At 45.4% G+C, this 24,582-nt stretch overlaps 1 protein-coding gene and 1 pseudogene across 5 annotated transcripts in view; one reads left to right on the forward strand and one right to left on the reverse strand.

The window, feature by feature from the left end:
* Positions 1 to 24,582, forward strand: part of Phc2 (polyhomeotic homolog 2) — a 104,543-nt gene that overhangs the window by 78,212 nt on the left and 1,749 nt on the right. For 2 of the 5 annotated variants that reach the window (XM_076860794.1, XM_076860795.1), the window contains 5 exons: positions 15,353 to 15,555; positions 17,214 to 17,343; positions 18,179 to 18,293; positions 20,037 to 20,178; positions 21,307 to 21,583. In XM_076860794.1, coding sequence (XP_076716909.1) covers positions 15,353 to 15,555; positions 17,214 to 17,343; positions 18,179 to 18,293; positions 20,037 to 20,178; positions 21,307 to 21,583 — 867 coding nt within the window. Of the gene's footprint in view, positions 1 to 57; positions 314 to 489; positions 850 to 10,781; positions 15,232 to 15,352; positions 15,556 to 17,213; positions 17,344 to 18,178; positions 18,294 to 20,036; positions 20,179 to 21,306; positions 21,584 to 24,582 lie in introns of those variants that run through there. The other 3 variants (XM_076860799.1, XM_076860798.2, XM_076860797.2) reach the window with 3 other exon arrangements.
* On the reverse strand, positions 14,294 to 14,461 carry LOC143403455 (large ribosomal subunit protein eL39-like; annotated as a pseudogene).

Here is a 24,582-nt window from a genome sequence, read left to right on the forward strand (position 1 = left end):
GCGGAGACGGCCGCGGGAGCCGTCCCGGACGCGCCGCATTGTCTCCGCGGCGCTGCAGCCCTCGAGCGCCCGCCGCGCGCGCGCAACCCCAGCCGCCATCCGCGCCCCCGCCCGGGCCAGCGCCCCCGCCGCCCTTTGTTGAGGCCGGCAGGGCCGGTGCGGTCGGATGCGCCGCGGCAGCCCCGGGCCCCGGCTCGGAGGCTCCCGGCGGAGAGGAGGCGGCCCTCCCGGGCCCGGGACCCCGCGCGCGGCGGCGCCGGGCCGAGGGGCTGCATAGGCCCCGCCCGGCCAGGCCCAGCCGGGCCCTGGACAGGTCAGTGCCGGGGCGGGAGAGGGGTTCTCGCCTGGAGAGGCCGGGGCGGTGCGCCGCGCTGGAAACCCGGCACCGCCCTCCGGGCTGCGCGCGGCGGGCCTACTCGACTGCCAGGCCGTGCCAGCCGCTGCGCTCGCCGCCTCGGCGCCTGGGAGGTGCCCGGCCGCCGCCGCCTCGCCTGGGGACCCTGCTGCCCCGGCCGCGCATCCTTGGAAGTCGCCGCGTCAGCTTCGCGCGCCGCAGGCTTCCGTGTGTCCCTGTCCCCGCACGCCCCCGCCCCGGCTGGTCGCCTCCCCGGGAGCACGATTTCCTGGGTGGACGGTCCGTTAGAGCAGGACTGCTGGCATCTGCTGCTCTTTGCTGGGAGCGGACTACCTATCCCGGAGGCGCCTGCGGCCTCGCTGGAGAGTTTTGTTCTTAATCTAGTTCAGCCTCATGAGGTTTTTTATTGGATGGGAAAGGGACAGGCTGTTCCGTGCCTGTCCTCTCTTCCATTTTTAGAAGAGCGTTTTCTCTCCTTCCTGTGCCAAATGAAGGTATGCTACATTTGTTAGTTCTTTGCGTTAAAAGCGGGATCTGATCGATTCTTTATTTAAATTTGAAGTCCACAGAGAGGGAAATAATTTGCCCAAGGCCAGGTTGCAAACCAGTGGTGAAGCTACATCTGAACCCCTAGCCCCGTGGCACTCGCGTTGGATGCCAGTTTGTGCCAGTGCGACCCCCCTTTGCCAACCTAACCTTGGCCTTGCTGCCTGAATAGATTTCACTAATACACTTTCGGTTCTGATCAACTTTCCTTTCCTTCCTACTCCAAACGTAGAATGTTTACCAGCTTCATGTCTGGTCTACAGAGCACACACTTTTTCTTTTTCCTCCTTTACAAAAATCAATGACAGCTTTCCCCTCACACAACTCCCCTCCCTGAATTCTTAATCCCCGCCTATTAGCATATTGGGCCCCAGACGATCTCTTGTGAAATAAACTACCAACCTAAATCTGTAATATGTCCGCAATTTTTCTAGGACAGCCCCAATTTAAACTATTACGTCCCATTGTCTATCAGCCTGAGTGTGTTGATTTTTGGTTTAGAAAATAATGTTAGTTTCACTGTACCAGACCCTACTGTCTCTGCCTTTTCCAGCCGTTTGGCCCTGGGGCATTACTGGGTAATCCAATTATCACTCACCTGGGATTTTTATTCCCCTCCTGAGTCAACCCAAATGTTGGAATTACCAGGATTTCTAGGTCAGTATGAACATTACAGTCTGATGAAGCAAAGAAATTTCTTCTTGCTCCGTATTCCCCACTTCCAATCCTATCTTATATTCCAGTGCAGTGCAGGGCAGGGCACCTGTGGTGGTGCCTATTGCTTAGGGTTTAGCTTTGGGTCACAGGAGTATAGAGCTTTACATCATTTGGACTCTAGAGCATATCCTGCTTCATTAGCTATAGGGCAAGGAATTTTGTCTTGAATATTAATATACCAGTATAGCTAAGTAGTTTGGGTTTTGTTAGTTAGACTTAACACACATTAAATTTTTAGGTAAAACACTAAAAGGTAAAATACAATGTTTGAGGTAAAACATTGTCCTAGTCCCTGTGGAGAATATAAAAGTGCTTTTCACATATAAGCTTCAGTGTCTGGATTGGGAATATTCCCATTTTTCAAAATCAGCTGATAAGCTATGTTTTCCACTATTCATTTCTACATGTAGGCTCCAGCCCCTGCAAGGCAGGGACCATGGCTTCTGGCTTGGCCCCTTCACAAGGGCAGGCTTGTTTCACAGAGGGCCCGGCAGATGGGGAGTGGTGCTCTTTGGGCACCTGCCCTTTCCAGGCCCTGTTTATCACGTGAGTGCTGCTTTTCTGCCCACCCAGGATATGTTTCCAGGCTTGCCCATACACACTGGGAAGAATAGATGCTTTTTTCATATCCATCCTCTATCTTGAGGAAGTGGGTAGCTTCGTAGTCCATTCTCCTGTTGTTCTCAAGTTGGTGTCTCAGTTACCCAACTGCTTTTCTACAAGTAGTCTTTCCTGTTTTCATCCCCTTATTTTTCCCCCAACTTTTTTTACTGACATGTGGCATGTAAGTACTAATGGATGTTGATGTTCTGTCACGTACCCACCTTGTAGCCCTGTCTGCTTCTCTTCCACATCCCATCTTAATTTCTAATTTACTTCATCAAGTGTACATGGTGTATTTTATTTCCTCCCCTTAGAGTAAAGAGGATATTGCAGCCTTCTTCCTTCTGTCACAGCTATGGTTCTCCTGCCTGTCTTCAGCCATTGCTTCTCTGTACCTTCCCTGGAGGACAGCCTCCTTGGAAATATATTGTTTTGTTCTCCAGACATACTCTGTCACTGACTTTCTCATCCAAGCTGATTGACTCTGAGATTTCTCTTCCTGTCACCCAAACCCCTTCCCCCAGCTCTGACCTATGCCTGTTACTTTTTCTGGCTCAGCCCCAGAATCCACTCTTTTTCAGACCACATCCTTTTTCCTGCATTACTCATTTCCTGTCTCAGATGCTTTGGATCCCTTGGTTCTGATCTTTCAGGGGGAGAGAGAATAAACTAAGTGCAGAGGAATAAATGGAGAGATGATCTTATAAAATTGAGTTGTTATTACCTCTGGCCCTGCACGCTCTTATATAGGTTGCCCTCTCCCTATACTGTCTTATTTAAGGAAATGCAAAGAGAGTAAAGGATTACTGTCTCAAAATTAGGAACTTCTCCCTGTATGCTCAGGAATATCTTATCTCTATTTTTTTTTCCTGTTGTGAATGTGTAAATAGGATGACTGATTGGCTTATACTCTTCCCTCTAGGTCTCTGTCCTACCTTGGGCTGTGGGTCTGATGTGGGCTTTCTGTAACCATTTGCTGAATAAAGTTCACCTGCCTCCTGCCAGAGTCCCTTACTTCTAGACAACATGAGTCAGCAAGCTCAAATGAAATTAAAGTTAAAAACTATGGAATAGTGGTTTTGATCAGAACCACCAAAGGAGTATCAGATACTCCTTTTCCATGTTAATATGAAATTACCAAGGTTTTTTTCCCCTTTTCTTGAGTCAGTCCATGTTTATATTAAAGTTTGTCCAGCTGTTCAATATTTAATCTCCAGACAATAGATCCTACCCACAAAAAAATTCTGTTGTAAAAAGGTGCCTACTAGAGATGGGAATCAACAACGAGAATGAGTCGTCTTTTTGTTTTGTACCATTTTACAATTGAAATATGAAGGTGATGACTTTCTGTGGTCAGGGGGAATCTCAGAAAAGTCACTGGGAAAGGCTTTTGGGTACTCCCTCAGAAGACTGCCCTGAATGAAGTGAGGCTCAGTGTTTGAGCCTGCCACCCACCTTCCACCTCCCCACCCCAGTCCCTTCCACAGGGAAAAGCCATGTGAGGTTGAGACCACCTTATGCAGTCTACTTTGTTAGGGCCTTTGAGCTAACGACAAAAATCTTTCTCTTCAATGATTTAACAACTCCAGACTGGATGACTCTCAAGGTAGAGGTCTGAACATATATAGATTTATGTTTTCAGTGTTTTTATGGCATGGATTAAACTATAACATGAGTTGGCATTTAAAAAGACTGCGTATATTTTTTGTTAAAAAAATGTGCCATTTAAGATCATTTTAATTACTTATTCACAAAATTAAGTAGTTGTAGGTTTCATTTTAAGTGTTAAAGTTTTAACTTTCATTTTTAATTAACTAGCTTCATCAGAGTTATTTGTAAATATATTCAGGGACAAAGTATCTTAAATTATACTTTATTTACAATGTGCATATTTTGGGAATTGTCAGGAAAATAACCATTTGTTTATCCAAGACAACTTTCTTACAAATTCTGGACTTTTTTTCTTCATCAATAACAAAACTAGAATGTAAATGACATGGTCAAGAAATGGACTTTTTATAGTTCACCAAGAATTATGCAATTTTAAATTACTAGTTTTTGAAGATGAGTTTTGTAAGAAACACAGCATGTGATTTAGATAAATTTTTGCCATGGGATTCATTATAAGACCATCTAAGCCATGATAGTAAACTTCATAGCTCTATTTCTCTCTTCCCTTCCAAATTATTTATAATTAGTAGGAAAGGACGTGCTTTCCTAGTCTTCCAAATGATGTCTTAGTTTAGATAAGTCCAAAAGGAAAGACCATTCTTTCTACATCTGCTAAAGAAATGATTACAGCTAAACACAGATTGCCAGTGTTCTGAGATGAGTCCAGATGTTGAAAAAGAGTCCTGGTTTGCTCTTACAACTTTCTTGAAAGTGTAAGAAAATGTCTGTTTCTTGGATAATTTTCTTAGCAGTGATATTATTATCATTTTTAAGAAGAGTTGACTGTTAGATGCCATGTTATAACCTGGTCTTCTGTAGCAGATTAGGAAGACCAGTCCTGATACTGAATATCAAAACTGTTCACAAGAAAATGAAAGTTCATGACTGCTGGGAGTTATTTTTAAAGCTTTTAGTTGCATGGCTATTATGTCTCAAATAGTGCATAATTATTCCTAGTTATTGATATCTTTAGTATATTTGAAACTATCCCTGTGTGGCTTAAAGTTATACAGCTATATTAAGACATTTGAAATTCTTTAAGTGACACTTTAAAACAAAATTAATGGCAAGCAAATGCATTTAAAAAATCTTGGTTAAATCCACATTTCCAGGCTTCCAGTATTCAGTATTAATCTGTTCTGTTAGTTGACTGGTGGCAAACAGGGTAGTTGAAAGCTAAGACAATGACTATGAGAAGAAGGGATAATGTTTTCCAGATGAAATGTTCAGGATTGATTTATAAGATAAGTATCATCTGGACTATTATGCAGGCAAGACAACTGGGGCTGGGTTGCATTCTCTACCCCACCATTTATTTGAGAATGTTAGTGATCCTGTAGTTGGTAACTGAAAATAAATAACATGTCATAGTGGGGAAATGGTTGCTTTTCTACTGCCTGAAAATAATTAGAGCATTTACTAAATATTTCTAGATTCTTTTATAAGCTGGAAGAAATCCATCACCCATGAGTTTATTTTCAGCTTTTTAAACTCATTTCGAATACCAAAACACCTTCTATCATTACAGGTTCCATAAATTTACTAAATAGGTAAAGGGGTTCTTCCCTTTGTCTCAGGGTGAACCTGTTTTCTGGTTTCTGAAGTCCTTCTGCACAGTCTGCTTGATGACTCTGAGTCTCTTGATGGAAGATTCGTATAGAAAGGGAACCCGGCATTGCTTTCTTGCCCTTTGGGTTAATAACTATTGATGGTGAATTGAGACTTGGTTTACCTTGAAGGGTATTTCTGTTTCTTGTTGTCAGTGTCAAAGTGAAGGTAACACTTTTTTTCTGAAACCCAACCCCAAGAGTGCAAGCACTGGACACCCTGAGTAGCTAAGGCATCTGGGGGACACAATGATGCCTTTTGAGGCCCAGGAAAGACTAGCCGCCCTGCAGAGATGAAGAGGCCAGGCTCTGTGAGAGCGAGGTTAGGGTTGCTTCCTAGTTTTCTCTCAGCACTCAGTGATATTGCCACTCATATGGCCAGGACAGGCCTATCCCACTCTATTGTGTTGCATTATCTTATTTATCCTCGCTGTAGCCATGTAGGACAGATACCCCGTGCCATAGATCAGGAAACTGAGACCAAGAGTACTTGCTGGCGTTATAAGCTGGGGTTTGTGCCTAGGGCCTTTCTGATCTCAAAGTCTTACAATGCCATGTAGCACAGCTTCTCTACACGTATTCAATGGCAGGCATTTCACCTATATAAACAAATATTGTAACCGTGCAAGACAGGCAATATGATCCTTCTCCTTAGAGATATAGAAAGCAAGGCTCAGCAGGTACTGAGTGCCTGAAGCTACACAGATCATCACAGATGGAGCCCTGTACATGAGCCCAGATCTGACTCCAGACCCAGTGCTCCTTCCTCCCTGCCATTCTTCCTTCCATTTCCTTTGATCTGGATACCTCTGTGAGGCCTCTCCCCTGGCCCCAGACTTGTGTTGCCTTTTGAAATCATAGCATCTGCCAGAGTACTGTACTGTGAGACCACCTGGGAGCCATGAGCTCCTCATTACATACCATTCTGTGACTGGCCTCCATTGCCAGTGCTAAACAGAACTCTGAAAACTACCTTGACCCCTTGCAACCAGGGCTAGCTATCATTCCTGACGCACTGGCCTGTTGGAAGTCACCCTGTGGTCCTGCTATTGTGTTTGACCTGAGCCCTATTGTGGTCCCAGCCTGTGGCCTGGGAAGCAGTTCAAGCCGCTGCTTGGAAATCCCCCATTGCTCCCAGTTGTCCTGAGCTGCATGGGGGAGGGCAGCTGTTCGCTCCATTGATTCTTTCCCTCCTAGCTGGGGTAGCAGCTTGGAAGACATTCAGCTGTTTACAATTCAGCTTATGTACACGTTAGCTGGGGATTGTGGGTGAGTCAAAAGGGCCCCTCTCTTTGCCTGTGTCCTAAGAGACAGCATGAAAGTCAGCTGTATGGTAATGGCTGTCAGCAAAGGAGGAGCCAGCCTCTTTAAAAGATGTCTCAGCCGAGGTGCTTGAGAAGACTTCTTGCTACCCAGACTCAAGTAGGTCATTCTGCTAGCCAACTTCCTTTCCTGCATGGAACCCTGGTGTGGATTCAGGAACCCCACCCCCACCCCCGTGACTGAAAAGCTCACCATTGTGCTGGGCAGGATGCCCCAAGAGGTCCTCCTGTCATTGCTGTTTTTCCCTTCTGTCAGGTTTTTCAGAGCAAGCTGCTCTTGTTGGCAGAGCTCAGAAGGGTGCTGGGGGCAGGCTTGTGATGGCACCCGTGTGAGAGCCACGGCCTTTGTGTTCTTCAGGCAAGGAGGTCTTGCACTTCTGACAGCTTCATCCTTAGCAGCACTGAAAAGATTACAAACATCTGGCACTGGTTCCTCTGGTTTTTCCTGTCTGTGGTACTCAGTACCCGAGGGTGGGAAGGGGCTTAGAATTTTTTCACTACTAAGAGCTCCTTTGATGTGTGTTTTAGAAGATACTGCCTTCCAAGTGGCACTCATTCATCTTGGTTCTAAAATGCACACTTAGAACATGTATAATCTGCAAAGAAGATGCATGTGTGATCTTGTGTAAATTTGTATAAAAAATTTTGTGAGGGAGATGGGTCATTTTAAAGTTGGGGAACTTCTTTTAAATAGCATGTTTATCCCTGTTGAAGGTAGATGCGCTGTTTCCTTTTAAGTGTCTTGAAATATTGGATCTAACTTGTGGTTTCCCATTAACCTGTTCAGGATCCTGTTCTTATTACCCCAGGAATCTCATTCCAGTTATCACTTACCTAGACCCTTCCCAGCCCAAATGACCAGACCACATGTGATAGATATCTGGCCTCTACTTCAGAATGTCCCAGAATGCATTCTGCATTTTCGCCTACTTTTCCTAGGTCCCTTTCTGCTATCCCATGACTAAACAAAGCCCAGCTCTCCCTCCACTGCTCCACTTGAGCAGTCCATTCAGGGAAATCTAAAGCACTGGATTCTGACCCCTGACTAGCTTTTGTGACTTTGGGTAAGTCACCTCACTCTGAGACCACGTTGCTTTATTAAAATTAAGAGGGTTGAGGTTGCCAGGCGCCATCTTGACTTGTTTACAGACCTTAGCACAGTGCTAGAGCGCTTGCCTAGCATGTGTGAGGTCCTGGATACGATCCTCAGTACCACATAAAAATAAATAAAATAAAGGCATTGTATCCAGCTACAACTAAAACAAAATGGGATTCATGAAATGCACTTAAAAAAATTAAGAAGGTTCAAGATCAATGTAATGTTTTGAGCAACCAATAAATTTCTTATGTTTAAAATAAAAAAAAAATTAAGAAGGTCAACTCAGGGCCCTCAAGCTCTTAATCCTTTGTAAGTTAGTGCCCCATCACCAAAACAATCACTGTCTATAACCCCCCCTCCCCCCCAACATACCCACACCCCTGTCCCTAAGTAGGACTAACTTTTAATCCTCTGAGTGCTCCATTACCAAAACAATCACTATCCCTCCCCCCCCCCAACACACACACACACACACACACACACACACACACACACACACACCTCTGTCCCTAAGTAGGATTCACTTTTAATCCTCACCAAAACAATCACTGTCTCCCCACTCCCATACTTCTGTCCCAAAGTGTGTGGGGGAGAGCACTTATTTGAGTGCAGTGATTCACAGTAAAGTGTAAATGTCTGTAGGTATACACTTGATTTGAAAGAAGATTGTTAACCTGAGAATCTCTAATTGATGGGCTCCCTGGGGGTCCCAGGATAGAGCTCCAGCCTGCCTCCCTGACCCCTGCCCTCTTCTTCACTTTCCTCTCCTGGGAGTCAGGGGGAGGAAGAGTGTCAGTAAATTGGTATTCTTGGAATGCACCTCCTTCACTTTCAGAGTGCCACTGACCTTTTGGGGGGTGGCACATATTTAAACTAGAGATTGTAAAGGGTGGCCCCAGACCTCTCTACAGCTTACCAGTCGGCAAGACGGCAAGCATGTTGCTGGGACCTGAGGGGGTGGTCTGCATCTGTCTGTCTCCTGGGTATGAGTTCAGGGAGTCACTTTGCAGGTGCTCCTCTTACCTCTCTCTAGAGCAGGTGGTTCCTGAGGAACCCTGCTGTTACCCTCCACCACTGCTTTGTCACTTACTGGGCCTGCTAAGCACAGGCACAGAGCACAGAGCTGCCAGCACCCAGCATTTTATTGGCAGTCTTGTCTTGCCATTTGTGGAGCAGAATTTGCCACAAGAAGATGATCCATGTTATTACCTAACTCTGCTTCCTAAGTCCTTGAGTGGCTTCACTAGCTCTGTCTTATTCCTGCTGTCACCAAACATGGGCAGATAGAAGTCTTTTAAATTAAAACAATTTTAAATTGAAATTTTAAATTAAAGCATTCCTTCCTCATGTCTAGAGAATGGGGAAAATGGTTATTGGCCAGGCAGAGGAGGTAGAAGCTCTGCTTGTTCTCCATTTTCTCTGTTGTCAGGTCTTCCCGGCTCATCAGACTTAGGTGTACTCACTTAGAATGAGTGCTAGACCATCTGATACCCCTTGCAGCGTTAGTACTGAGTCATAGTCCAGCATAATGAATGGTTTTGTTTTATCTGTCCATATAAAGAACATTAAAATTGGTCTGAAGTAGCCAGATGTGGGACCAGTTTGACCTTTGTCTTTAGGGGGCTAGAAAGCAGGGCCTCTCTGGACATCCGCCCATGGGTCCTGAGGGCCAGGCCATTTTTCTAGGCGCCTCCTGGCTTTTGCCTCTAGAGGTCACCCTCCCTTGCCAAGTTCCTGGGTCTGGCATAAATGTTTCAGAGAGGACAGGAAATCTGAAATTCTGGATGCCTGGGCTTGGCTCCAGACTCCAGGGCCGTATCTCCCCTCTGCTGAGGAAATCCCCACTGTGACAGGAAGAAGTAGGCCAAAGAATAGCCATTCTTTATAACCAGGTACCCAGAAATGCCACCCCTGAAGATGGATATCAGCCTAGTCTCTCTCAAATCATGATAGCTCCAAAAACCAATTCATAGATCTCAGTTGGTGCAGAGTTGCTTGTTTTAATATTGGGGAGACCTGAACTCTTTATGTTGACAATGAAAACAGAGACTCTGGGTTCCATACATTCCAATGTAACAGACGTTGAGCATTGGTCCTGTCTTGGACATCAGGTTAGCTCCTGAAGGCATAGAGGTGAACAAGTATAGCCCCCTGCTATATTTAGCAGAAATGACCAACCCCAAAGCAGATAATTTCACAAACATAGGATAGAGAAGGGATACTGGATGGTCCTTCCTATCTCATCCTGTGTAAGGACTATGTCTGCCAAAGCCTATAAACGAACTAGAATGGCAAAGCAGCCTAGTTTTGAGCAGACATTTTGCAAGTATCCCCAGCCCATGCTATTTTGTTCATGTTTTGTTCATTCTTACCCATATGCCTAGCCATTTCAAGGCAAGCGCCACCCACCCAGTGGAGCTTGGTTTTACTTCCCTTCCCAGCGACTTCCAGGAGCTCAGGGTGGCCTGCCCTACCACTCCATTTCAGGTGCCAATCTGAATAAAGGCATCTGAGACCTGTGGGAATCCCTGGCAGCACTTTCAGCCCCAGGATTGGCTAAGAGAATAGAGTAAGGAACCGAATTCCATAGACTGTTTCTTTGTCTCTTTCATCTGGCCTCAGGGCCAGCAGGGCAGGTTTTTGCAAGTTTCTCTGTTAAGCTGCTTTCCCCCAAGCAGGCCGAAAAGCAGTCTGGGAAAGCTTGAAGCAGATTAAATTAATCTCAGTGTGCTGAGCTTGGCAGGGGGTGAGATTGTGTTTGGTCATTCCAGAAATAGCCCGTACTCCTTTGTTACTAAAGCAGATGTGGAGTTATTGGCCTAGAAGATGACTGCACAGCAAAACAGCTGTGGACCTTGTTATTTACAAAACATCCTCCCTTCTGTCCCTTGGATTCTCTCTCTCCTGTAATCTTCCCCAGGGCTATAATGGAGAGTGGGAGCTTCCAGTGTTAGGGTGAAATGATTTATTAGTTAGTCTTCTCTTTTAATGAGAGATTCAAAGAGAGATTCAAAGTCTTTGCTTCCCAGAGGCAAGAACTGGTTCTGTAGCCTCTGAGCTGGTAAGTGTATCTGTGTTGGGCTTGAAGAAAGAATCTGACCTCAAGACCAAGCCACCCCACCCCCACCCCCACCCCACCCCACCATCTTACAGGCAAATCAATATGCACAGGCCTGAGAACAGGGAGATTGCAATAGAGCAAGTTCAGAGGGATCCCATAAAAAGGGATAAGATAACAGGAACTGTTTAGTAATGACTATTAATGAAAGGTGAAAGGTGGGAGTGACCCCACAATTCAGAGAGAGTAGATTAATTCCATTGTTAACCCCAGAGGTTAAACTAAAGCAAGGGGTATACTTGCTTCCCCCTACCTTTTATTTAACAGGATGTGCACTGTTAAATTAAAAAAAAAATCTCATCAATGAGATCACTCAGATGATTACATTTGATATGTTATGCTCAGTATTGACTGGGCACCTGATGTTTAAAAGTGTAGACAAAGAAGATCAAGGATGACTATGAACTCGCACTTTTTTTTTTCTTTTTGTATCAGAGATTGAATCCAGGGGTGCTTAATCACTAAGCCATGTCCTCAGCCCTTTTATTTTTATTTTGAGGGCAGGGTTGCTTAGGACCTCGCCAGATTCCTGAGGCTGGCTTTAAACTTGTGATCCTCCTGCCTCAGCCTCCCAAGCCACTGGGATCACATTTGTGTACCACTGCACCCAGCTAAACTTGCACCATTTTTACATAAGGAGTAGTTGAAAAAGCAAACTGGGTTGCCTGGAGGAGAGATTACCCTGGAGTCTGGAACAGCACCCTTCATTTCATGTGGTAAGGTGGCACTGCACTACCGTTCACAGCAACACAGTTAAGCAGATATCAGCATTCTTATTTTATACCCTGGTGTGTTAGTCCACTGTGACAATACCTACGAAAAACAACTTGGAGGAGAGATTTATTTTGACTCATATTTTGGTTTCAGAGCTTTCAGTCCATGGTTGGCTGGTTCCTTTGTTTTGGCCCTGAGGAGAGGCAGAATGTCATGGTGAAGAATGAGGTGAAGGAAAGCAGCTCAACTAGTGGCAGCTGGGAAGGAGACAGAAAGAGAGGAAGGGACCAGGGATAAGATATGGTACCCAAGGGAACATCCCCAGGACCCATTCCCTCCATCCATTTCCCTCCAATCCTCCTACAGTGTCCAACACCTCCCAGTAGTCATTCAGCTCTGGCTTCCTCAGTGAATTAATTCATTGGTGAGGTCATAGCCCTCATGACCTGATCATTTTCTGAAACTCACCTCTGTACATTGCTGCATTGAAGACCAAGTCCTCAACACATGAGCCTTTGGGAGACATTCCAGATCCAAGCCATAATACGTGAAACAGGCTTGGAGAGGGACCATGACCCATCATAACTCGTTCAGTAATAGAGACCAGTCTCTAAGCCAGGTCTAAGCCTATGTTTATGCTCAGTGTACACATCCATCTGGCCTTGGTCTCCTCAGTCTTAAGGAACAGAACCTGGATTAATTGGGCAAAAATTTATAGGACAGATTTGGTGCTCATTATAAGGAAGAACTTTTAAGTTGCATGATGCTCGGTACAAACAAGGTTCATAGGTAGCAGATTTCTTTGTCACTGGAAGCATTCAAACAAATGCTAGGAAATCCCTGGGTGGGGTACTATGGAGAACATTGGTGAGACATGGACACCTACTTTGTCCAGTTTTATGATCTGTGGTTCATGAGATTCCTCAGGGAGTGTTTTACTAGGCTTTAATTAGGAGGAAATCGCCATAATCTAAAAAAACAATTTTAGTTTTTATGTTTTAATATGTATCCATCACTTTAAATAATATATGCATTTGTTTCTTTGTATTTAAAATATTAGAAAGTAAGAACTGAGGAAAATGTAATTGTGTAAACATAGACTTAAATATTTAAAACTTAAAAACAGAGAAACAATATGATAGATTGTCGTTAACTCAGTTCTAGCTATTCATGGATAGTGAATATTTTTCAGTTCCCAGATACCTTTACAAATTAGAAAGATTAATTCTAAAAGGGGAATTTTTTTCATCTCTTCAGAAAGGCAAAACTATTAAATTTTTTTTTCCAAATGAATATAGATACTTAAGGGAATTTTTCTAACTTGTGTGTCAAACAAACATTAATTTTAAAAAACCCTCATCAGTCACTTCTCCTGAATGACTTCTTTGGCTGAGCTCTGAAGTTTATCATATAAATGAATTGTGGAATGACATGTATCATAAACAGTGCTTTTTTCATTAAAAAGATTTATCCTGGTTTATTGAGCCTTAGGACTACTCGTAAGCAAATGAGCCCAAAGGAGGCAAAGGCCTATTGTGACCCAGGTAAAAAACCTTTACTACTAAAAAAAAAAAAAAAAAGCCTTTACTAAATGTGTCTATTTTGATTTCCCCATGCTGCATAATTTCCATTTCATCATGATATTTTGGGTTCTTAACATGAAATAACATCTTCATGTAATGTTTTGTGCAAAAATTACTTACCTAACAAAGGTACTGAAATCATTTTTTAAAATCTATATCATATACCACTGAGTTGTGCTTAATATAATAGGTGGGTTGCAATAAGGAAATGGCTTCTCCCTTTTCCTTTTTAGGAAGTTCCAGGTTAAAGGCAGCTCAGCTCAATGGACAGTTGGTGGTGGTAGAGAATGACCCTGGGTAGAGAAGCTGGTGAGAGCTTAAAAATAATAATAATAATAATAATAATAAGGCCATGAAACCTTACTGTGTAAGCAGTGAGGCAACTCAAGAGTGATGCTGTTGGTAGTAGAGGGAAGGTGATCTGCTGCAGTGGAGTTGCGTAAGGCACCTTGTCACACTTTTTTGGAGTACTTTTAGGTCTTCTATAGGAAAGCTAGGTGGTCCACAGAGAGATGGAGGGATTTGTTGAGTGTTGGAGTGGATATAAAGCTGTTTACTGGGTGGGGGGGGCTTGATAGCCCAGGACCACAGAAGCAAAACAGAAGGTCCTAGACCTGTGTAGCATCTTCTGTGGTGGAGAAAGAAAATTTATGCATTTCTTAATGCAGTAACCTTCAAAATTATCCAGTCTCTGGATAATTCAGATCCATGTGGTAGTGTCTGGTGTTGGTTTGACATGAAATCTCTTGGCATCAGTTGATTCAGTTTGATTCTTTTTCCCCAAAGTTTCACATATTTATTAATGAGCCAACCAAAACCAGTACTATAGCACCTTTGTAACTAAAGAAAGCTCACATTCTCAGTTAAAAATTCTCAACTGTCCAGATAATGGTGACATTTTCAGCTTGATGTGACAAGACGATCATAACCTTGACACAGCATAAATATGTGTACCTTTTCATGTGTAATTCCTTAGGTCCAGTTTGGTTCTCCTCCAATGTCTTCTCTTAGAATTGTACCTGATTTTATTATCAGTTTTCACTCAAATCCATTGGGGAATGAGACCATTTTGCTTTTTTTTCTTGGCCAGAAATTGCTTGATCCTGAAAGTTTTATGAGAAAACATGGATCTCAGGGCTTTGCTATTCCCAGGGCTCTTAAAATCTAGTCCTCTAGCCAGGGATGATAATGACTACCTGTAATCCTAGTGACCTGGGTAACTGAGGCAGGATAGCAAGTTCAAGGCAGGCCTGAGAAACTTAGTGAGGCCCTCAACAATTTAGGGAGACCTTGTCTCAAAATAAAAAATAAAAAAATTAAAGGGCTGGGGGTGTAATTCAGTGGTAGAGTTACCCTGGGTTCAATCTCTAGTAAAAAAAAAAACAAAAAAAACCTCCAAGGAACCTCACAGAAGGTTCATGTAACCTTTGATCATCAAACTCCAATACACCCTAAACCCTATATGTACATAGTTTATACATAGTTTAGCTTTTCTTCCTGGTTTTAAGTGTCATCTTGAATACAACTTAATTTTCTCCCTCAAATTGAATGTTATTTTATTTGTCAGAATCAGTATTGCCCAAGGCTTTACCTCCTTAAAGACACAACTCTTGACTGATTAAACTGTTCTTAGCATAGCTGAATGTTGGAGTGGATATAAAGGTACTAAAATCATTTTTTAAAATCTATATCATACACCACTGAGTTGTGCTTAATATTATAGGTGTGTTGCAATAAGGAAATGGCTTCTCCCTTTTCCTTTTAAGGAAGTTCCAGGTTAAAGGCAGCTCAGCCCAATGGGCAGTTGGTGGTGGTAGAGAAATGCTGCTAGCTGAGATGCTGAGGAACTGATTACACACTTGGTGGTGTGTCCATTGAAACAGTACCACTTTTCAAGTAGGTCCTTGAGGAAGGGGACTGCTTGGGTTGGTGGCACACTTTGAGTTCCTGCTGTCCCTCTTCAGGCCTGACCTCTGTTCTGATCTCTGCTGCTTTGTTTCTCACTCTCCCCATGCAGAGACAGGGCAGGGCATTGTTCATGCGCTGACCGACCTCAGCAGCCCCGGCATGACCTCAGGGAACGGAAACTCTGCCTCCAGCATCGCCGGCACTGCCCCCCAGAATGGTGAGAATAAACCACCACAGGCCATTGTGAAACCCCAAATCCTGACGCATGTTATCGAAGGGTTTGTGATCCAGGAGGGGGCGGAGCCTTTCCCGGTACGGACTACTTCTTTTCCCCTCTTTTTTTTTTTTTTTTAAGTATATTTTGGATGTGTATTAGAATATTTTTACATTTCCATGTACGGTTTCTGAAAATGTGAACAATTTGCTGTCTTGCTAATCCCTCCCTCTCATCCCTCTGAAAGCATGTCAGAACCATTTCTTTCTAGGATTGAGTATCTGTCCAGAGTCCAGAAGGGCTCAGTGATCAGGAATAATTGGCAAGACCCCTCAGTTAGAAGTTTCCACACACAGACCCAACTGTGTCCCAGTCTGGTAATTTGAGACCCTTTGGCTAGAAGGGAGTTAGTTCACCTCGAGGCATTTGGTGAGAGACTGTGGACTTTGGGGAATTAGACCTCATCAAGTTTTGTATGCCTCAACAGCAAAACTTTGGCCAATTAGTGAACAAAAGAACTTGATTAGTACTGAGTTCTTGGAAATGAGGATGAGAAGCAGGGTTGCCACCTGAAGCTTGTTCTGTAGGGACAGAGCCCTGATGGGTGTGAATGAGATTGAGGGGCCCTCAGAAAGGGCACAATCTGGGGTTTCCAACAGAAGCATGAGACTGAAGGGAAGTAGCAAGAATCATGAAGATGGTCTGTTAGAGGAGAGCTCTACTGATTCTGTGCAGCGTGACTCAGGCAGGTGGTGCTGCTCCATAGGTGTGCAGAGCCTGGAGCCAGGTGCACACTGGCCTGTCTCCTGATAAGGATTATCTGGCTATTAGAGACCCAGTCTTCTGGGATGCCATCTGCTTTTTGCTCATTCTTTGGATTCATAGGTGGTTTGATTAGTCAGCAGAAAACTATGAATTTGAAAACCTAGATGGGTGAATAACCTAAAATGTCAAATGGCAAATAGGTCCTTGTCCCCTTTACCCTGGAGGTTTGATTATCCAAGGCCATTGGCAAAGAAACCCACCTGGAGCACCCTAGCCATGAGGGGGCTCTACATTGCTGCAACCCTCCCCTTACTGAACCAGGCCTCCCCTGCCCCTGCAGTAACTCTGGGAAACAGCTATCCTCACAGGGTGGATACAGGTTGACAGCATCACCCTAGAGTTGGACACCAATTGATCTGGCCACCTTGCTGCCTGGACAGACAACAAAGGGAGGACCAAAGGGGCGAATAAGCCAGTCTGCAAACTGGCAACCAAAGGGAATTTGTGCTGTTGCCCAGGGTCTGATTTTCTGCTCTCCCTCTGGCCTCCTGTACTTTTGGCTTGGATAGGGCATTGGTGAGGTGGAGAATGGTAAGAAACCTGAGTCTCATAGGTGCACTCACACAGACTCAGCCCTGCCCCTGCCTGGCAGCTTGTGAGCTCAGGACCTGGCACTTGGCATAGCACTGTGGGAAACCTGATCTTTGCCTCCATCGCTGCCCTTACACATGGAAAAATAGTCTCCTAACCTCCCAAGCCATCTATTGGTCCTACACCAAAACCATCCTCATACTTTGGTGCCTACTGCATCCTGCCTTGGGAGCTAGACAGCAGAATCAGGCCTTGAGCAGGCACCCTTGGATAATGGCGTGGGGGAGGTTTGCAGAGGACTGACATCTGCCTGGATACTTTATACATGTGATTGTGATGAGGCTGGCAAGGGAGCTGCTCCCACCTAACCCTTGCGGCCTCCATGTCACCTGTCCTGTAGGTGGGACGCTCGTCCCTGCTGGTGGGGAATCTCAAGAAGAAGTATGCACAGGGGTTCCTGCCTGAGAAGCTTCCACAGCAGGACCATACCACCACCACTGACTCTGAGATGGAGGAGCCCTACCTGCAAGGTAGGTGCCTCAGACCTGGATCTGAAGGCTTTCTAGGTTGGCAGGAATGGCAGGCCTCACATTCTTCTCTTTCTGAATGTCTATGGAAGAACTTGGAACAGGGACTGATAAATACATTTCCTCTAGTCCTTCCTCACTCTTATTCCCTAGAGAATAGGGATGGCAGAAATTAGGTGCCTTTTGTCCCCTGCTTCTCCAGCCCCACTCCAGCCAACCGTAGGGTTTCAGGAACTGAGCTTTCCATTGGCAAATTCTTCGGGCGAATGCAGCACCAGTCAGGTATTCCTGTCTTTTACTAAGGAGCCTGCACTCGGGACTGGCGCTGGCTCTGAGGCACAGCAGTGGCCAGGCAAAAGACTGAACCCCTAATAACCTGGGGGCTGTACAGAATATGGGAATGTGGGCTCTGGGGTTCTCTGACCCAGGAAGCCGGCTCCATAGGACAAGGTCAAGTGGGATAATTCCAGAGGAACACTCGTGACAGTATCCAGAGTATTTCCTCTGAACCTCCTGCTTCCTTCCATGATCGTGAAGAAGGTTTCTGATGCTGCCCCTCCCAAGATGTGCCCCAGACTTGTAGCAATTGGCAGAAAAAAAATGTTAAGTTTACAAAGGACACCAGACACCTTGAAAACTTCCCAGTGGGGAGATACAGCACTTCCAAAAACAGTGGCAAAAGCACTGGCATTGTCCAAGCTAGACGGCTACTGTATATGATACCCATGGAAACATAAAAAAGAGACAGGATAGAGAAGGGAGGCCCTGGAGTGTGGCTTCCACTGGCCTGTGGGAATTCCTCCTTATCCATATTTATACCCATTTCTGTACTTTTCAGAATCCAAAGAGGAGGGTACTCCCCTCAAACTCAAGTGTGAGCTCTGTGGCCGGGTGGACTTTGCCTACAAGTTCAAGCGATCCAAGCGTTTTTGTTCCATGGCTTGTGCAAAGAGGTGAGTGACCTCAGCCCCACTGCCATGCCAGATCCCTTCCCTATCCTCAGGACTGCACTTTGGAATCTTGTTTTTATGCCACCGCTCATTATCCACCCCAGGAGGCCATAGGTGTGTGGCTTTTATCCAGCATCCTATTTCCTTGACCTGCCTGGATGCACTGTTGCATTCCTAATGCACCAAGCCTGAGAAACCAGACCCCCAGGAGTGGATCAGAGCACAGCAGAGTCTGAGGAGAGGAAGCAATGCTTCAGCTTTCCTGGCTTTGGGATCCCACTGGCACCCTTTTTTGCCTGCCATTGGCAGCTACTACCTTCTTAGTGTAAGCTCTCCACCTGAAGCTGTGCCTGGAACCATAACACTAGTTACAGTGTAAGCTCTCCACCTGAAGCCGTGCCTGGAACCATAACACTAGTTACAGTGTAAGCTCTCCACCTGAAGCCGTGCCTGGAACCATAACACTAGTTACAGTGTTCCTGTGGCAAGTTTTCACCCAGCTTAGAAGACTGGTGATCATAACAAAAACCATTGTCATGTATTGAGAACCTGCCATGTGTTGTTAGGTACTGTGCTAGTCAAGAATATGCATTGTCTTATCTTCAAAATAACTCTGCAAGGTAGCTATTACTATTGTCCTCGTTATACTTACTGTTGTCCTTTTTGTATAGGCCTATTTGTAAGGCCCAAGGAACAGTGTGCTTACAGTGACACAGCTAGTAAGTCATAGGCATGGAGCTTTAGACTTGTCTGACTCTAAAGTCTTAGGTGATATTTGTTCCAAGGTAAGAGACAGCTGATCTTGAAGCCTGGAGCCCCCCAGAAAGAAGAAATATGTAGGTCCCAGGCAAAGGTGCCTTACAAATTAAGCTAGAGTCACTGTCCTCAGCCCTCGTCTTGCTTAGGCTATGCTGGCGGTGGCCAGGGCCCCTGTGTCAAACTTTTCACACCACTGTCCAACAGAACAATACATAGCAGCTTCCTGGCACAAGTAGGATTAAATACAATTGTGTCAGCCATGTCCCAAGTTGTTATGTTAATTAAACATGTCACCAATATTACTTCATGTCATCCATGAGACCAGTTTTAGAAGGTGAGTGGTGTTATCCCAACTCACAGTAAGGCTCGGAGCTTAAGTGATTGCTCGGTGCCATACAGCCAGCAGCAAGTGGTGGAGTCAGGATTTGAACCAACTAAAGGGCTCCCAGGTTGCCAAACAGCCTGGCTGCCTATCACAAGGCAGCTAGCATATTGCCAGGGTAATTTTCCCTGCTCAGAAGGGGATAAGCCACCTGAGAAAAATAGTCTGAAGTAATTAGGGAAGAAATGAGAGACAAAGTCAGAAAAATAGTTTTAAGGGAGTACCTGATAGATTCTTCTAGTCCTGGTAGGAGCTGGAACAGATGGGATACATCAAAGGCAGAGAAGATTTCAGTGGTGGAGTCTTGCTTCAGGGCATCTTGACAAGCCACACCCATCTCTGGGAGGCTGTGTTGCTATGTGGCTGCAGCAGGTCACCCCATCTCCAGAGCTGAATAGAAGCTCGCATGTACCTGGGCAGTCTCACCAGCAGAAGTGCTGCTGCTGGGAGTTAGTTCCCAGATACCAGATTTTCCTATTCAATGGTTACCATGCCGATCTGGTCCATGCACATTTCATGGGTGGCTTCCAACAGCTGCCTTGTTCTGTCTGGTGCCCGTGAGCCCTACGACTGCTCTGACTTCCCTGTTCCTCCATCTTGGACAGGTATAATGTGGGATGCACCAAGCGAGTGGGACTTTTCCACTCAGACCGGAGCAAGCTGCAGAAGACAGGGTCCACCACCCACAACCGCCGTCGGGCCAGCAAGGCCAGTCTGCCGACACTTACCAAGGATACCAAGAAGCAGGTGAGAGGCAGGCATAGCCCAAGGCTCCATTCCGCAGGTGCCCGCCAGTTTCCCTGCTGGCATAGCCCTTACGCCCGCCTTCCCTGCAGTGCTGGCTTCAGCCTGCTTTGTGCTTTCTTATTTCTCTCAGGCCAGTCAGGTCAGGCCTTCCCTGCGTCCCTTCATTTAGACGCAGGGATACTCGTGAGGCATCCTACCCTCTCCAGTGGCCTGACCCTCGCCTTCCTGCTGACCTCTGTTCTTGACTTGTGGGCCCTGGAGGTGGGGTCTCCCTTGCCTGATCCTAGACAGAGATAGGCTGTTGGGTTACAGCCCGTCTTTCTTGGAGGGCTAGTACAGTGGCCTTCACCCTATCCCTGGTATCTTTCTGCCCCTTGAACACTGGAGCTCTGAGCTCTTGAAGATCCCCACCAGGACCCTGAGCAATTCATCTATTAAATATTTTTTAGCACCAGCTCTGTGCCAGGAACTCTGTTAGGCACAGAGACTCCTAAGACATATACCTACGGTAAAAGAATTCACAGCCTAATGTGTTTTTTAATTTGTTGTGTATTTGCTTCTTGTTATTTTCATTTTAAACTTCATTAAGAATTTGATGAAAGCTGTGGTCCAAAAATGTACAGGAAGTGTCATAAGTGATTTCAGGTGGTGCATAGATCGCCTCCTAAAATGAATAGATCCCTGATTTTAAAAGCTACATCTGAAGGAAAAGGTAGACGTAAGATCAGGCTATTGCAATATAGCGTGGCCCAGATGAAAGTGCTAGGAGGGACTGACTACTGAGGGTTGGAGAAGGGACAGCACAGATAATGCTGGGTTTTTTTTGTTGTTGTTGTTTTGTTTTTTAGAGAGACAGAGAGTATTTTAATATTTATTTTTTTTAGTCTTCGGGGGACACAACATCTTTGTTTGTATGTGGTGCTGAGGATCGAACCCGGGCCGCACGCATGGCAGGCGAGCGCGCTACCGCTTGAACCACATCCCCAGCCCCAGATAATGCTGTTTGATCCAGGGTCTCTGAGGTAGTAGTGAACCAGGCTGAAAAGGGAGAAACACCTGCCTTCGCCCATCATTGCTGCTCGAGATGGTTGTTCGCTGTCCTGAAGAAGCTGTTCTCTCTGCTCCCAGCCAACAGGCACTGTACCCCTTTCAGTTACTGCTGCACTGCAGCTGACACACAGCCAGGAAGACTCCAGCCGCTGCTCAGATAACTCCAGCTATGAGGAACCCTTGTCACCCATCTCGGCCAGCTCATCCACCTCCCGCCGGAGACAAGGCCAGAGAGACCTGGAGCTCCCGGACATGCACATGCGGGACCTGGTGGGCATGGGACACCACTTCCTTCCAAGTGAGCCCACCAAATGGAATGTAGAAGATGTCTACGAATTCATCCGCTCTCTGCCAGGTAAGGCCCTTACCTGGAATAGCAAGGAATGAAAGGGAGTGGGAGACCTCACCTCACTCCATCAGGAAGGATTAGGTAGTTCTCTTAATGGCTCGGGTCTAGGACCTGGGGTGCAGAAATGAGTGACATGAGCGCCTGCATGTAAGCTTATTTTTTAGCAAAGAACACATCTTATAAATAATATTCCTCAGCTCTAATTTTAAATACCTACTGGTGTGGTAGGTGGTCTGCATAAAATGCAGAGATGATAATGAAATTTACTCCATCTCTCTTCCTGGGGCAGGCTGGGAGGGGAGATAGGTGACAATGTAGGAAATCTGTCAAGGAGGACGTCAAAATTAAGAAAATTTAAACTGAGCAACAGTGGGCAAGTGCACCTTTGCCAGGTGGAGAGACTGTCCCCTGGAGCAGCTTGCACTGAGGAAGAAGACATGGAAATGCAGGACAGAGTTGGGACCGCACGTAGCCTTTGGGGCAGAGTGTGCACAGCTATGAGGACTGGAACGCAGACTGGCAGACTTGTGTCATTCCCAGATGGTCAGTGGAACCCCAGAGCTGCTTCCTCTGCTCAGCCAGTCTTATTCATCTACTACTCAGTGGCATAGTAGTTGGGAGCACAGACTTCCAAATCACAGAACTGGTTCATACCCTGGCTCTGTCACTTACCCCAGTGAATTTTCATCTATTGCTACATTCCCCAAATCTGTCATAGCACAGTTACATTAGGTAAAGACTTCTGGAGGATTGCATGACTCAGGATGTCTTATGTGTTTGCTGGGGTCAGCTAAGGCCAAGATCTGGAGGCTTTGCTGGGGCCAGAGGATCCTTTCCCAAGGTACCTCAGTCATGCAAATGCACAAGTGGAGGCTGGCTATTGGCAAGAGGCCTGTTCTCCTTACAGGCCTCTCCAGAGGCTGCTTGCTGTTCTCATAACATACATGGCCACAGTTTTTCCCCCACAGGTAGTGAATCCAAGAGAGCAAGGCAGAAGCCAGTGTGCACTTGATGATCTAGTCTCAGAAATCACATACTGTCACTTCTGTATATCTTATTGGTCATACCAATAAGCCCTATCCATTGAGGAACTCACAGGGACATGAGTACAGTAAGTAAGGATTAATTGGGAGCCATTTGGAGGTGGGTTAACCCTTGCTCAATATGGTTCAAGTTCCTTCGTATACAAAATACCCTGCCCCCCTGCCAGAGTCCCCGGGAGTCTCAACCCAAGACAACATTAGTTGAAGTCCAGGGTCTTGTTTTCTAACTCAGGTCTTAGTATGGATGAGGTTCCATGGGTCCAGCTCCTGAAGTGTGGTTCTTTGCAGTCTGCAGACAGTGAGGACTAATCACAGGCTGCCGTCCCCCACCCACCCACACACACCCAGCATGTAATGGATTAGGTGCAGAATAATACGTGCCCAATCGAAAAGGGGAAACAAAGAGCGTACCAGAGCCACTGATCCACACCAGTTCCCAATACAATAAAGCACAGGTTGGCATTTTCTCAGTGAAGACTCAGCCTGGGAGTGATTCTTGCTCACCTCTAGTTCCACCCTCTGAGTCACCCTTCCTTTTTTGTGAAAGGAATTCTGACTGTTTAATGTGGCAGGTTTTTAGCCCACTTCCTACTGCCTTTTTTTTATATTACCTGACCTTCCAGTCCAATATTTCTACCCATATAATTCCTTTTTTTATCTATATATGACAGTGAAATGCATTACAATTCTTATTACACATATAGAGTACAATTTTTTATATCTCTGGTTGTATACAAAGTATATTCACACCAATTCATGTCTTCATACCTGTACTTTGGATAATAGTGATCATCACGTTCCACCATCATTAATAACCCCATGCCCCCTTCTATCCCCTCCAACCCCTCTGCCCTACCTAGAGTTTCTCTAATCCTCCCATGCTCCCGCTCCCTACCCCACTATGAATCAGCCTCCTTATATCAGAGAAAACATTCAGCATTTAAATATATATATATAAATATATATATAAATATCTAAAAATATTTATAGTAGTACATTCCATTAGACAAAAACCACACCCCAAATTGTCTTCCAGATAAACCTTTCACCATGTTGAAATGTGAAAGGAGTCCTGTGTTGAACATTCTGTGAGGCTGCCCAGACTCCTTAGAGAGCCCCTAAGGCATCACGTTAGAGCTTCCTGAAATCTGAACAAAGGATTTGCCATACCCTCCATTTCATGGGTAGAAAATAATTTCTTGATTGTGCCCTGGGTTTGACTTGGGCTAGAACCATTTTATAATTCCAGCATCGTTTGCCATCTGGAGAGGCCAGGAAGTCTTCCCCAGCTCCTTGGCATTGAACACCTTTTTCTTTACCTAACCTTTCCTCCTCCCTTTTTTACTATGAGCAACAAAAAGAAGCCAGGCAACGCCTTTGGCATTCTTCCCGAAATCTCCTTAACTATTCACACTGTTCATTGGGATCTTTAAACTCAGCATGTTATCATACCACCAAACAGCATTAAGAAAGTTTCTGCTATTTCAAAAACAATATGAAATTGAAATTCCCATTTCTTCCAATCTCTCATAGCAGTTTCCTCACTTTTTTAAAACCTCCTCAGCAGCTGCCTCAGAGGCCACTGGACCTTTGCTTACCAGCTCAGCGCACCTTCTATATTAACTGACCCTCCTCAGAGTCATTACAGTTGCTGCCCATGCCTGTTCCAAGGCCCCATCTACATGTTTTTTAATGGCCACACCCCTATTTCAGATACCATAATCTATATTAGTTGCCTATTGCTGTGATACAAAAATCACTATCTGAAGGTCAGGAATTTGCAATGGCTCTACCAAGCCCCTGGCTCACGAGCTTATGCAGGTCTTAGTGAAGATGTCAACCAGGACTGCAGTCACTGAAGGTCTGTGCCAGAGAATCCACTTCCACCATGGCTGCCTCACATGGCAAGTGAGACTGGCTCTTGGCAGGTGGCCTCAGTCGCCCTCACATGGGCCTCTCCAG

The sequence above is a fragment of the Callospermophilus lateralis genome, chromosome 7 (genome assembly GCF_048772815.1).
Source record: "Callospermophilus lateralis isolate mCalLat2 chromosome 7, mCalLat2.hap1, whole genome shotgun sequence".
In the NCBI taxonomy this organism is placed as follows: Eukaryota; Metazoa; Chordata; class Mammalia; order Rodentia; family Sciuridae; genus Callospermophilus; species Callospermophilus lateralis.